The sequence below is a fragment of the Lepidothrix coronata genome, unplaced genomic scaffold (genome assembly GCF_001604755.1).
Source record: "Lepidothrix coronata isolate B3197 unplaced genomic scaffold, Lepidothrix_coronata-1.0 Scaffold187, whole genome shotgun sequence".
Lineage (NCBI taxonomy): Eukaryota > Metazoa > Chordata > Aves > Passeriformes > Pipridae > Lepidothrix > Lepidothrix coronata.
Genome location: NW_016690367.1, coordinates 1,261,493 through 1,276,610, shown reverse-complemented (window position 1 = coordinate 1,276,610; position 15,118 = coordinate 1,261,493). Strand labels below are relative to the sequence as shown.

The following is a 15,118-nucleotide window of genomic DNA, read 5'->3' as shown; positions in this document are numbered from 1 at the left end:
GTCAGGATTAACACCAACCCTGGGCACACAAAGACTTGATCACAACTGAGCAGCTTTATCCTGACTCCAAGTGCAACTGTATTATTGAAAGTCCTTGTCAGATCTTAAACTTTTATTAAATCAATGTCAGATAAAACAGAAAGACAATGAAGGGGGGAGGGGGAAAGAGAAATCAGTTGTTCCACCACCTGATGATCATCCAGAAGAAGACAGAGTTAGTTTAGACCCAGTGCTTTCCCAGAGGGCTCAGTTTCTGCTCACCATCCCCAAACCTGCCAGATGCCACCGTGATCGTTAGCAGGGGAATGGGCACCTATTGAGCCAAAAGCAACATCAACACTGAAGCAGGCAAAAATACCTCCCCGGTGGGGAGCACGAAGGGCACGGGGAAACACCTTGGACAGCGCTTCAAATTTGCTCTGCTGCCCTGAGGCTCCAGCAGGAGCTGGCAAAATCCGTGAGGAACTAAAATTACAAGGGTTTGGAGCCTTTCTGTGGGGGTGCCACAGGATGCTTTGATCCCAGAAAAGCAAAGGGCACTGCACTGCAGTGACTGTGTCCCACGCAGAAAGATAAATTGAGAGGGGCTTGTATTTAATGCAGAGGTAAATTGAGAGGGGCTCGTGCACACTGATTGTTGGGAGATTTAACCGGGTCATTAACTCCAAGCACGAGTCCAAGCCAAGCAAAGCCAACTCCTCTCCAGGTCCATGGCATCTGCTTGCTGCAGTGTTTGGGTTCCCACTCCAGAGGCAGCCGGGTTTGGGGGTGCAGGAGCTGGGCTCACTACCTGGAAGCAGCGAATGACCATGGGCAGCCCGCTGGGAGCATCTGAGTTGTGACACTCTCCATGGGGCTTTCTAAAGGCAAAGCTGTCTTCACCATCCTCTGCCACCTCCTCCTCCTCCTCCTCCTCTCCCCAGGGCTGCCGGGGAGGTGCAGGGCTGGTGGGGGGCTCCAGCTCAGAGAGCTCCGAGTCCTTCTCCACATCCACACAAACCCCCTTTCCACATGTCAGGTCCTCCTCGCTGGCGGGGAGGCTGGGAGCTGCCTCCTCCTCCTCCTCCTTCTCCTCCTCCTCCTCGCTGCTTAGGGAGGAAGCACCAAAGTGCTGGCTGGGAGAAGGCTCTGAGGCAGGTGGCACTGGGGTCTCACTAAAAGCTACCGACTGCTTTGAGCCCTCCCATGCAAAGCCAGAGTTAACACTGCTCCTCTCTGGCACTGCAGCCACATCCTCTTGGGAGGAAAAGTCACTCATTTTCTAAAAAGAAACGGATACACAAAAAAGGCCAGAGAGAGAGAGAGAGAGAGAGAGAAAGAGAAGCGTTAGGGAGAGCAGGAGGGCAGGAGGCATCAAGGCAAAACATCGCTTTGTTATCAGGTATCATCCAGTAACACATGCAACAGTGGGGCTGGACACTGAAAAACCATGTGAGGTACCCAGTGCATTTACTGACACAGCCTTCCCAGTACATTAATAATCCACTCTTCTAAATTTTAAGGAATTAATATAAAAACACCTAAAGGAAGAGCCACCATTAAGCCCTTTTTGCCCGGTTTGGAAACAGGAATAATTTCAGTGTAGCAGGTGGGGACTTGTGCACATCCAAAACAAAACCCACCCACTATCCCAAAACCTATCCCCCAATTTTGCTTTTAACTCACTGAAATACTTTATACAGCGTTTGAAGTTGCACAGGGAGCGAAAAGAACGAGCCCAGAATTTCTGTGCCCGACAATCCACAGAACCTTGTGCTTTGCTCTTTCCCCATCCTGGGAATGCTCACCCCTCTCTGAGCACCCTCCTGGCTGTTGTAATTCCAGGATAACTGACACAATGTCCTTGTGGCACTGGGAGAACTGTTGTACGAATATCTACAAGTTAGGAATGGCTGAGAGAATCAGATTCCTGCCCCTGTTCAGCCCCTTAGCAAGGTCTCACCCAGGTCTTCTGGCACCTCTGGGAGCCCTCGAGCCAGGAGGGAACACCAGTGACAGAAAGCAAGAGTTAAAACAGGAACAAGACAATGTGCTGGAAATTGAGTTTCTCTCCTTATTGACATGGAAATTTGCCTCCAAGGAAAGGCAGAATTAGCAGTTACAGGCCCCACAATTTACAGGTATTCAAGCTGTCACATCATCCAGAATCAGGGAACAAGAGGGAAAACTATCTCTTTTCAGTAATTAACCTCATGGTTGATTTCTGGTCACTTTGCACGGGAACAGCCACATATCTATTAATCAAAAAACAGGGATTAAATTCTCACAAAAACACGGCAAGTCCATTTTGCCAACTGTAATTCCAATTTTGGTGGTGGTGTTAAGACAAACGGAAACCGCTGCCTCACTTTCTAATAAGAAGATTCCCTGGGCAACCAAAAAACTGTAATCTGTGCTTAAATTGTGAGGTCTGAAGCCCGTGGGACATTTGGTACAACGCATTTTTTACACACCAGAGGTTCTCACCCTGATTGACCTCATGTAATGGCACAACTCGATGGTAGGGTAAGACCAGGAGCTGCTTTATGCAGGAACAAATAGATGCTTTTTTTAGAGTCATTTCGAGAAATGACTCTTCCCTAACTCCTCATGGGTATTTTTCAGTTCTCTGCTCCTTTATGTTGCAGATGGATTAGCTGTAAGGATTTCTATCCATTAGGATTTCCAGTCTCTCGGGCTTCTCTTAAGTTCTCGGGATATTGCTGAGCAAAATGCACTTAACAGGAGTGAAGGGACAAGGAGCAGCACTGAGATGCTCAGGTCAGACTGTGCTCACAGTGGAGTGTTATTTCTGATCAAAATCCAGTTCCACAAGTCCCCTTCCAAAGGAATATTTGAGGGGAGACCTCATGGCAGTCTGCAGCTTCCTCATGAGGGGCAGCTCCGATCTCTGCTCTGGGGGAGCAGGGACAGGACCCAGGGAACGTCTGGAGCTGTGTCAGGGCAGGCTCAGGTTGGATTTTAGGAAAAGGTTCCTCCCCCAGAGGGTGGTTGGGCACTGCCCAGGCTCCCCAGGGCAGTGGGCACAGCCCCAAGGCTGCCAGAGCTCCAGGAGGGTTTGGACAACGCTGTGAGGGGCAGGGTGGGATTGTTGAGGTGTCTGTGCAGGGCCTGGAGCTGGATGGATGATCCTTGGGGGTCCCTTCCAGCTCAGGATATTCCATGATTCTATATCCACCCTCATTTGCCCAACACAAGATACTCCACTGCAATATTCCACAAAACAGAACAGAAATGGGGTTATCAGCGTTGAACACCCATGCCTTAATCTTGTTTTAAAACCTGAATTTATACACTGCCAATATTATGATTTTCCCTTAATTATATATGCTAAACCTTGCAAATTACTCATGGGATCTTGAGAAGACACAGCACATCTTCTGAGGTTTAATGGAACATGCCTTAGGAGTGAGATTTCCTTACAAAACAGCTGGGGCACCACTCAACCAAGAGCAAGAATAACAGATAAAACAAAGCAGATTAACCAGCTACACAAACATTGAGCTATTTAAGAGACAAAACCCTGTATGCAGTCAAAACATCTTCCCAAATCCCTTTCACAGACAGAGAAAATAATTTGCATTTTGGAAGTATCTTGCATGACAGAGGCACAAAGGAAGGGAAAGCTGGAATGGAGCCTGTGCCAAGCATATCCTGGTACCAGTAGAGCCAAGTGCAGCAGCAAACATGCAAGCTGGAAAGACAGAATGAAATCCTGATAAGATCAACTGATCAGAAGCACTTTTTGCCTTGCCTTCCTATTCCACTGGTAAGAAGAGAGAGCAATGGAAAGGTATTTGTTTCCAGACAAAACTATCTCTATAAAACTCCCCCCCTTGGGAATTTCAGCATCTGTTACAAATGCTGATCTTATCAAGATTTGTTTTCAATTGCAAATGCAAAAGCATCCCTACATTTAGGGCTCAGATTTGCAGAGTTCCAAGCTCTCCTTGAGACCCAGGAAACCTGAGAGGTGCCTGGGCTGCCAACTACTCATTTCCACGGACACAACCCCAAACCAGCGAGGCCTAAATCAAGCACAAAGCAGCCAAACACAGTGTAAATTAAATAAAGGACAGGATGCAATGCCCCAGAAGAAACAAACTGCCCCAGGCACGAATGCAACTAAAGCACCACCCTCTAAATACAGACCTTTGTGCACCTGAGGACTCAGCTGAAGCGTTGCAGTGTAAAGTGCCACACGATAATTCAGACTGGGGATAAATTAATAACAGGCTTAACTACATGGTTGATATCAGTGGCCAAAAGGATTTGGGGTTTTTTTTTAAGTGTTTTTGTAGAAATTTGCCTGTATTTTTTCAAGAACCTGCTGTTTTGCATCAGGATCTACTTGTATGAACCAACTGCCCTGAGCTGTTGGAGTGGGTGTTGTTTTCATGCTGCTGCCTCTCTCTGTAGAATATTCCATTATTCTCACCCCAAACCATACTCTTATCCTGCAGGAGACTTAAGGGGTGCTAAAGTGGTGCCAGCTGCCAGTTACTAAAGATACTTTATAAAAATTAATAAGCCCATGAAGTTACAGTGCTCACTAACTCCTTACAACCACCGCATGGCACACTCGAAATCCCAGCTGGTCAGTACTTCCCAATCCTGTTCTTTTCCAGCGTGGCAATGGAATTGTGAAGGCTGTTATTAGGTTATCCCCAAACACGGATCCACAGAAGCTCACAGGCTCAGAGTGACCATCTAGGGATGCACAAGGAGATGATGTTGCTTTGGCAGCAAACCACACTCACCAGAGAACGCTCCCAGATCAACTGATGCTCAATCTCACAGCTGGCAAAGCACTTGGGTAAAAAGTATTATAAAGCAGAAAACAAGAGAGCCTTATTTTACAGTACCTGCCATTGCCTTACAGAACTGCTTTGCCTTAAAGATAGAAGTTAAAAAAAGGTTTAGAAGCTGTTCAACACACCCTGGCATTGAAAAGGACAGACATTACCTATGGATTTGTGGGCTTGGATGGATCTTTTTAATTGCCATTGATCTGATCACATCCTGACCAGCCTAGTCAGACAACAGAAGGATAAAAGAGATTTTGACCAAAATTAAAAGTAATGCTAGAAAAGACACAATGTGCTAGAAGCTTCAAAATTCAAGTCCTGAGCAAGAATTCAGGATATTACACAACATACAGCAACCACCTCCAACCACTGCATTGAGGACTTGGCAACATGAAACCACATCAAGATCAACACTTAAATTATCAAAATAAGGTGGTTGGGCAATACAATTCCTTGTTGGGCAATATGATTCCTTTGTCCACCCATCCCAGGTCCTCTTCCCATTCCTTTTGTGGGGGATGAGTGGCTTCTTATTCCAAATTCCCTCTGCAGAGAACAAACCAGTGGCACTGCAAGAGCTGCCTCTGGCAAAGAAGGGATAGCACATCAGAGTTTATAACTGATATCAATTTTGTTCTGCTGCTTTTTGCTTCCCTCATTTCATAAATGAAGTTAAAGCTCTGCTCTGGTGCCAGGCTCGTCCCAGGGAGCAGCAGCACGAGCAGCCAGATCTGCCTTCCTGGGATCCCTTGTGACAGCACAGGATGAGCCAAATGGTTTATCCAGAATAAACAATCTCACCAAAGAAAAGCTGGCAGTTAGAATCAAAAATTACTCTTGATACAGTCTCTGAACACAACCTGAGCTTCAACCAGCCAAAACCCAGCCAGAGGCTCGTGTCGTATCATGGAGCAGACAAATGGTGGTTCATTAAGAACGTGGTTTCTTCACTTACAAAACCCAAAAGGAGCATTTTTGTCCTCAGACAGAGGCTCTCGCAGCTGAGTTGTGCAGGATCTGCTTCACCTCTGCCCTCAGAACAACTTTCTGCAATTGCTTTTTCCTACCATTCAGTCTCTGAAGCGAAGAGGGAGAAGGTGTTAGTGTGACATCAAGCATTTGGTAGAGGGCTGAACATTCTGACCTCCCTGCAAACAAAGCCTGTCTTAAACCAAGCTGGATTTAATCCTCAGTCAAGTTATTCCAGTCAGTTTAAAAGCTCAGAGCTGTGTGTCCCCTCTCCCCAAGAGCACTAAACCCACACCCAAGAGTGTCCAGTTGACCCAACACTCTGAAAGCCACCAGCAGTGACCCAAGGTCTGATGGCTTCTGGTTTCAGAAAGGAATACAGAGGGTTAGTCCAAGCAATTAATTAACACAGGTTGTTAACACAGCTTTTTTTGTTAATAAGCAGTGGAAAGGAGGATGTGATTTGCAACAACATTTATTAATGATAAATGTACATATTTACAAAGGAAAATCTGAGAAAAAATACAAAACCGAAAAAGTGTTCAGAAAGAGAGCATTTTAGGTAAAAAAGAAAGTGTTTTTAGTCCCCACAAACTGACCCAACACCACTATGTACCACTGATAGAAGATCCCAAAGGGGCCCAAAGCAAGGCCAGTCCTTCCCTCCAGCCTCACAAACCACAACGGACACAAACAGGGACACGAGAGGAACCACCACTGACAGGTTCTCTCCAGTGTCACCCACTACCAAGTACAGACCAGAGAGTTCCTGTATGAATCCATAATCCTTTCTTGGGGCTGAATTTACCCAGAAAGCTTCCTTCCTCATTCTGTAGGTCAGAGCAGGTGCCATCAACTCACGACCAGAAAAAAGAAAACCCAACAAAGTGGAATAATTCTCAGAGCGACAAATTACTGACACTGATGTGAAGTGAAAGACACTTTGCCCACAACCATCAGGAGCTGGACTCTGTGTTCCTTATGGGTCCCTTCCAACTCAGGATATTCCATGATTTTATATGATAACCTTCCCAGGAGCCCCGTGGTACAGACACAGCAAGGCCAGCCCAGCCTCTTTCCTCCAAACACAAACTACTCCCTCGGTGCCACGTTGAGGAAATCCACTTCTCCTTGTTATTTCAGGAGGGAAACAGGGAATACCAACTCTTTGGGGTCACCACTGCACAAACTGCAAGGGAGGGGAGCTGGTATTGGCTGAACTCCATGCCCTGACCTGCCCACGGAGAGTCCTCAGCTCATCTTCTACTGACCCCCCAAGAGAGGCAGCACGTGGCAGGAGAAGCAGCCAACACCTTCATTTATCTGCTCACTTTTAACAGTGGGAAAGAAAAAAGGGGTGTTGTTTTGCAGCAGTGAACACCTCGAGCATCAGCACATGCAGAGCCCGACACCCAGCACGGCCTCAGAGCTGAATCCGAGTTCCAAGCCACCAGCTGCTTAAAATTACTCATGTCCACCTTTTCCTAAAGCAGGAAAGCACAAGAGATTCATGGATGTTTTAGGTGGTGTTGAGAAGAGATGGAACCAGGGTAAGAAGATTCAGAAAGTGAGTGTGGAGCCAACCCCACCAATCACGATGGAAAACAGCTCCTAAGGGGATCCCACACACGAGCACCAAAGAGCCGAGTGACCACACCACAACACACTGGGAAAGCCTAATTAACATCAAAACTACTGTCAGACTTATTCTGGTGTGCCAGAGTCACCAAAATGTCATTTTCTGCAGCAGGCCACATTGAAAAATCAGGATTTCTCATGCCAGCTGGGAGGAGGTTACGCGCTGCAGACAATTCCAGGATCCTGGAAGGATCCAGGAAGGGATAACTCAGTTCTCCATCCCTCACAGCCTGGCATGGGTGTGTGAATCCCTGTCAATGGGTGTCAGTGTCAGGGCAGGCGGCCAGGGATTGCCAGTGTTCCCAGCAAGTTTGTTCCTGAGGAAAACAGGGAGTGGTACAGAGTTGGTTCCTTTACAAAACCCCTGAGACCTCTGCTCTTAAACAGCACTAGAGTCAATGAGCTCTCCCTGTGCTCAAGGATGACAGCAGGCATCCCAAAATCCCTCCTCTGAGGGCTGAGTCCTGCACGGACACCAAGGGAAAAGGGTGAAACCACAGCACCAAGGTGTAAGAGACACGGAATGTGCACAAACGGGAGAGAGAACGTGCAGGAACGAGACCTTACACGGAATGCCATGGACTGTCACTCCCTTTGCCTTACAAGCAAACAGGAAAAAAAGCAGAGGAGGGACTGGAAAAGGGGCTGGAGCCCAGAGGGCACATCCCTGTGGCATCAGATGGATGAGGTTTCTGTTCCTGATAAGCTACAGGAATTCTCTGTCAGGAGGGATCATACCCACCTGGAGGAATATAACTGGCCTCTAAACTGCCAGAGAAACAGAAAGCATTTGTTCAATTTATTTATAATCTGCAGTGATAACTGGTATACAAATCCCAAAAATGTTCCTGAGTGTTCTCAGAGTGTAAAGTTTCCAAGGTTTTTTGCTGATGACAACCAGCCTTATCTCAAGATTAAAAAAGAGAGAGAAAGAGACCGTTTGAATTAAAGAATTACAGAATTGAGCTGAAGTGGCAGAGCCCACCTTTCATCCCTCTGGGATGAGACATCCTGAGCACTCTGGTCAGATATTGCTCTGGGCAAAGAGTTTTAAACTTCAGGTCCTTTGGAATTGGGTGACAGAGCTACAGAAACCATGGCTTTTGCCAAAGCCACCCATGTGGCTTCCAAGTCCTTGTCAAGGAACCAAAAAGACACACACAGGAACCTCAGCTGTGCATTCCAAGAGGGATCCCGAGCAATGGCTTTGGGAAGGGAGCACCTGTTGTGTTTAAGCTGCTCTTCTCCAGGAAATATGGACAGAAAATGAACAAAGAGACACGCACACAACTCCCATCCCTTCCCTCCCCAGCCAGGCTGGGGAGAGCAAACAGTCCCTGGTTTTCATCATGTCTGTTCCAATTTTGGGAAGGAGATGCAGGCAGGGAATCCCAGCCAGAAGCATCCCCCTGGCTTCTTCCATCCTGCATCTTCTGCACGTGGCACCTCAACATCTCTTTGCACCTCTCCTCTCCAGGGCCCACTTTTGTCTTCCTAAACTCCACCCCAAACTCGCTGGAGTTCAAGTGCATTCCAAGGGATGCTCCAAGGATGCAGGGACACAGCCTGCTGACACTTTCCTTCACCTGGACACCTGGACAACAACCCTCTGACTCCTACGCTTCCAAGCACTGAAGGAGGAAGACTGTGTATTAAAGGCAGTGTATTAAAAAGGGAAGAATCTTTTCCAATGAAAAATCAGCATCCTCACAAAACAAAGTCCTAAAGGCACAAACCGGTGAACTAATCGGAGCAGGGTACAAGAGGAACTGGAAAGATTCCTGTGGGACTAAAACAAAGAGTTTCACTACCAACCTAAGTTTCTGAGACAGCATTTAGAGCCTCAACCTGCACACTGAAAGCAAGAGGTGGCTCGAGTGGTCCGTGACACACCACAGACCCTCTGACCAGACAGCACATGCCATGTTTGCCTTATTCCTGCAAGCTTATCTGCTTCCTAAATAACACTGTTCACATGGATACAGATCTAGAAAGGGTTATAAATACATGTATTTATATATATTCACACATTTTAGTCCCTGTAATAGAGGTCTGCTCCTTTCTCTCCCGTGCTGCTGGAGCAGCTGCCACCACTGGTGGCACTGGGGGCTGTTCCCAGAGTAACTGTGTCCAGCCCAATCCTCCAGCAGCTGCAGGAAAACACGGATTAGTGCTGAAAGGAGACACGGGGGGCTCAGCTCAGCCCCATCTTTACTATTTACAGAAAAGAAACCCCTCAGACACAAAGTCCCACCTTCCCTCCAGCTCACAAAGCAGCTCTGCTCAGCCCAGCTGGGCTGGAGCCTGCACAGCTCAGCCAGGAGAACTGGGATAAACGGGAGCATCATCCAGACATTTACACTGTAGGCAGTAAACAACAAGCAGCATGCAAGGGTTTGGGTAAAGAAGTCAAAAACAATCGAGGGCTTTAACATTTAGAAGTGTGTCCTGATGTGGCCAAGCCAACATGGCAACAGAGGGGATGTTAAAACAGCAGGTGACTCCAGCCCTGTGACCTCAGCAAACACGAGTCCTTTAGTTCCCCACGAACGAAACAAAACACATCCCGAGCGCACCGAGAGCATCAGACTCCAAGAAATGATTAATCTGGGTTGACAATTAATATCTCCTTGCAGTGGGTTTTCTCCTGTAACACTGTGTGTTTTCTTGGACACGTGAACAGGGGTGGAGAGGGAAGCCGGGATGCTTTGCCAAAGGCTTCACCCGCTGGGAAAAGAAAAGCTGCCTGTCCCTGTCCCTGAGTCATCACTAACAGCAGTGAGAACCAGTACTTTGTATTGAAATGCCAATCTGAGTTTCCTAGGATGGTTATGGATTAGATCCTGATATTCTTCCCAGAGATTCAACCTCTTGTTGCCCAGAGAGGTTGTGGACTCCCCATCCCTGGAAGTGTCCAAGGCCAGGTTGGACAGGGCTTGGAGCAACCTGGGCTGGTGGAAGGTGTCCCTGCTCCTGGCAGGGGGTTGGAATGAGATGGGCTCTAAGGTCCCTTCCAACCCAAACCATTCCAGGATTCCATAATTCAGCAGATTACTGCCAAGCCTTTTTTGGACCAGTATCAAAGGTTCTCCAGTTTTTGAGCATCTTACATTAAAACCAACAAGTTTTAAAGCAATTTTCCAGCAATTCCTACGTGAAGTCTACGGGGGCTCAGGACGCCAGCGACTCCTCCCATCATTTCCTCTCCCCGTCTGCTCTCTCACAGCAATCAGGAACAGGGTTCAAAGAATTTGCTTTTGCACAGGAGGAAACTTCAGAAGGGACCCGGCAATCCCAGCCCACTCCTGCCAGGTCCCATCCCAGCCACACAAGGACACACAGAGGGATTTAACAGGACGGTCGCGGGATGTCCCTCCCCGGGACAGCGAACTAGAGAGATCAAAGACCAGGACAAGGAAGATGCAGCAGAGGCTACGGCCAAGAAATTCAGGAGCTTTGGTCTTGAGGTTTCAACACGACCCTGTTGCCACTCAGAGAAAGAGCAGCCACCAAACAGTCAGTGCTACAACGAGGAGAAAGGACATCATAAAGGGAATACGTGGAGAAGGAAAAATGCTAGAGTACAGCTGACACTTTTTGAGTGCTTTCTGCTCTTCAGGAATTGCAATTGAAACCTTTGGAAGAGTTTCTTCACTTGCTGGCCGGGGAAAGGCTGTCTCAGTAGGTATCTGCTGCTTTTTTAATTTGTCTTCATCCTGTACTAACAGAGGACGTTCCCGTTTCTGCTTTCGTGGTAGAAGATCAAGAAAGACAGAGAGAGATGAACAAAAATGACAGATGGAAAGTGCCCAAAAGTGACACTTGGAGGTGTGCAAAGCATTAGGACAGCTCTTCTCAACGTAAAATAAACTGCCCTGGGGAGCAGAGCAGCCGGTGGCCTGGGCCACACGAGCCTTGGAGCTACAGAACCGTGTCCTCCCTGCAGAGCTGATCAACATCTGCATCAGGGTTGTGGTGGTTTGTGCCTGCCCTGCCAGGAAAGCAGGTGCTCAAAACCTCCTGGAGTGTTTTGGAATTGGAATGGTCGAGAAAAAAGTCGGAGGCATTAGAAACAGGAATGGTGCAGTACAAAAGGTGGTCTCTGACAGCTTCCTAATCTACCCTTAAAACCAGCGTTTGGCAAATCCCATGGAACAGCCAGACTGCAGAGCAGACACAAAAGGCTTTTCCAAAGTTCTGACCAGAGTATCAAAACACTGATTGGTCTGAAAATTCTACTGGAACAAGTGTAAAATTGCTATTCTCAGAAATGCCACGTGTGGAACGGGCAGGATGGCAGTGGGAGCACTGCAAGCTCCTGGAATTCTGCTCCGTGTTTTAGCACTTTTGTTTCTGGAGTCTGAGGAACGTTAAAAACCCGGAATGAGCAAATCAGCACACAGGACCATGCAAAGCCTCCAGCACTTCTGCTGAAGAAAGAAAAGATTGTGGGAATGCTGCTGTGCAGTAACTCTCCATCCCTTTAGTTTGGCAGCCTTGGGCAAATCCAAGTGTACTTAGGAGAGGAAAAACTTGGCTCTAAGCTCCCTCAGCTGAGCCAACCTCCTCTGGTCAGTGCGGTATTTTGGGACTGGTTCTTTGCACACCCCTAAGTGGTGAGAATTGGGGAGAAAGTAGCTGGGAGACTGGGCAGCAAAAGAAAATATAAAATGCCAGAGTAACATGATTGTTAAAACAACAAAGAAACGGAAAGAAAGACAACATAAAAAGAACAGGGAACAGTTAAAACTTTCAGAATTGCTTTTCTCGCCGAATACACGGTTATATCGTTCATGCAGCTTTTTTCGAACCAGCCATGCACCAAAATAAGCAAAAACTGAAAGCTGCAAAAGCTGCAGCAAGAGCCAAAGGCCTCTGGGTGTGAGTTATGAAACTACTTCATGTAGCCAAAAGAAAAAAAATGTTATCCAGCAGCTGCTGTCGAGTTTTTGCTCGGTGCCAGTGCAATAGCAAGTCTGGTTCAGAAGCACAGATCAGAGCAGCAGCTTTACCTCAAGCCCACCAACCTGTCTCTCAGAAGATAGGACAGTGGCTTTCTTGACCTGGACACACAAAGCGTGTTAAGGTTCAGTTGTCTCGTAATAAAACATTCAGGAACAGCAGAAAAGCAGCCCCTGGCAAAAAACCCTTTGGCCACCAGGGCAGGGTGAAGGTACCACTTTGCACGGTGAATTATCGTCCTTAAATTACCATTGTGATTTGTCAACCTTGAACTACCCTCATGATTTGCCATCCTTCAACACGTGCAGGTGAAGGAAAACACCCTCCCTGGTCAGTGTCTGGTGAAGATGCATTTCTGGAAGTTCCCAGAATGTGTCCACCTCCACCTCAGAGCAAGATCATTCTGGAGAGGGTCAGACTAAGAGGGACCTTCCAAAAATGCAAATCCAGGGACACTAAAGACCCACCGTGGCTTTAGATGGGACAAGCTCACACCATCCAACACCTCACAATATGGTCACCTTGTCAGAAATTCTCCATAATAACCAAGAATATAATTCTTGAACTGCAGTTGTGGGGCTTGAGAGCCCCTGCTCTGTCCCACCCACACCCCAAAAACCACGTGGCACCATGGGCAGAGCTCTGCTGCCCAAATTCCTGTGGATTTAAACTGAGCAAAGTCTATCCATGTGTTAAACAGGGTAATCCCAAGGACAGTTTGCCACAGAGAACCTGTGGCTGCCCCATCCCTGGAAGTGTCCAAGGCCACGTTGGACAGGGCTTGGAGCAACCTGGGCTAGTGGAAGGTGTCCCACGGCAGGGGTTGGAACGAGATGGGCTTTAAGGTCCCTTCCAACCCAAACCACTTTGGGATTCTACAGCAACCAACCCCAACTAAGTTCAATTTGGGGATTTCATTTTTCCTAAGCTGTCCTGGGTTTTCTCTACACTTTGAGGAGCTTGCAGTAAACTTGGTGTTAAACCTCTTGTAGGTGTTACAGTGCTCCATCCACTGCAAGACTATTTACTGACTAATAAGTGTTTCCCTTGCATTGCTTTGAAGATTAAATACAAGTTTTTCTGCAGGGTTGTGGGCAGGAAGGAGAGAAGCTGGGCTTAAACCAGGAGAGAGTCTCCAACTGCCACCACTGCAGCCAGGATGCAATTTTTCTGTTGTAATAAAAAATTGCATTTACTACTGAGTGAGAGAGTAATCAGAGACTGATTACCACGGGTGCTAACTACAGTTTTACTCACAAGCTCCAAACCTGAGTTAGGCACCACCAACATGACACAGAGAAGGTGTCTCTGAGCCAAGAAGAAACCAGTTGGTGACAGATCTCTGCTGTTCCAACTGGGTTTCTTTGAAAAATTACCTTTTTTAAGGAAATTAGCAGAGAAACTGGGTGTATGTGGCTACTAACACACAGGCCCTGTTCCTGGAAGGAGGAAGGTTCCCATCATGTATGAACAGCCCTGCTGAGGAGTCTTCCTGAAGCCTCCACAGCAGATCAGCACCTGGAGTTCCTAATGCAAGTCTAAACCCCAAGAAGAAACTGAAGAATAAAGTGATTTCGGAAAAATTATCCCATCCTAGTGCTTCTGCACCGGGTTGCAATATTATCACTGAAGCAATAATTCTCTTAATTTAAGAGTTTTAGGTGGGTTTTGTCCAACATTTTGGGGAGATCCAGTCCCCAAGCCAGCCATGGGAAGTGCTCTCTAACATCACAGTGACAGCAACACCAGGAAAAGCAGCCCCAAGAGCAGGTGAGGAATCCCTACATCCTTCCCTACCGAAACAAAACTCGCATTTTTATGACGCCTCCGACTTCGACTCTCTCAGGGACCATCCCACGTGCTAAAAGGCCACCCCTTGGAACCCCAGCATGCCCCAAGGTACTCACTCCATCCGCTCCCGTGGGGATCTGCCCGTTGACGTTGAGGGTCCGGAAAGGGGAGTGGGTGGACAGACGTTTGTCCCACTCGCTCGGCCGCGGCTCCGGGACGGACTCCATGAAGTTCTTCTTCAGCTCGCTGATGTTGGCGTGGTGCTTCTTGATTTCCTCCTGGGGCTTATCTAGATCCTACCAGCAAAAGGGACAGGATGAGTGAAGGGGCGTGGGGAGGAGCTGGGACTGCCTAGGCTGGGCTTAGCAAAGCTGCGCTTGAGCCGCGGCCGAGCTCCCCCAGTGCTGCTCACACTGCAAACACACAGAGGGAGCGTCCTCTCCTCTCTCCTCTCGGATTAATCACGGAGCGGGGGCTCCTCCAGGAGAATCTCCACCAAAACCAGTGACAGGTCACCTGGAATCTCATGGATTTTCCCCCATATGGGATTTTTTTTTTTTTTAGAGTTGCCAGACTGTGTTTGTTTGGGTTATTTTTTAAATCGGGTAGGTTTGCTTTCTTTTCCCTCTGCAAGGCTGAATATTCCCAGGTATCAATACAATTAATGTTCAATAACATGTTTTCCTAATTTTTTTTTTTGCTCTCTTCATACCTATTTCTCTTTAATCCTAACAGGAATTATCTCTGCTCCCAGAATATCCCCATTACCATCATTTCCCCTCCTTCTCATCTCATCCCTCCAGGAGCTACCATAGGAGGTTTTAGACTTCTGAAATGAAGATGAGATGATTTTTTTTTTTTTTAATCAAACTGAGAATTTCCTTTATGCTGGATCAGTCAAAAAACTCCTGATGATTTTTTTTTTCCATCTGGAAAAAGCCAGATTTCTA

General features: G+C 47.3%; 1 protein-coding gene across 28 annotated transcripts in view; it reads right to left on the bottom strand.

The window, feature by feature from the left end:
• Nucleotides 1–15,118, bottom strand: part of EPB41 (erythrocyte membrane protein band 4.1) — an 88,034-nt gene that overhangs the window by 9,026 nt on the left and 63,890 nt on the right. For 13 of the 28 annotated variants that reach the window (XM_017831018.1, XM_017831012.1, XM_017831007.1 and 10 more), the window contains 2 exons: nucleotides 14,285–14,464; nucleotides 791–1,261 (listed from right to left, as the gene is read on the bottom strand). In XM_017831018.1, the coding sequence (XP_017686507.1) occupies nucleotides 791–1,261; nucleotides 14,285–14,464 (651 nt within the window). Of the gene's footprint in view, nucleotides 1–790; nucleotides 1,262–6,234; nucleotides 12,062–12,427; nucleotides 12,479–14,284; nucleotides 14,465–15,118 lie in introns of those variants that run through there. The other 15 variants (XM_017831023.1, XM_017831024.1, XM_017831034.1 and 12 more) reach the window with 5 other exon arrangements.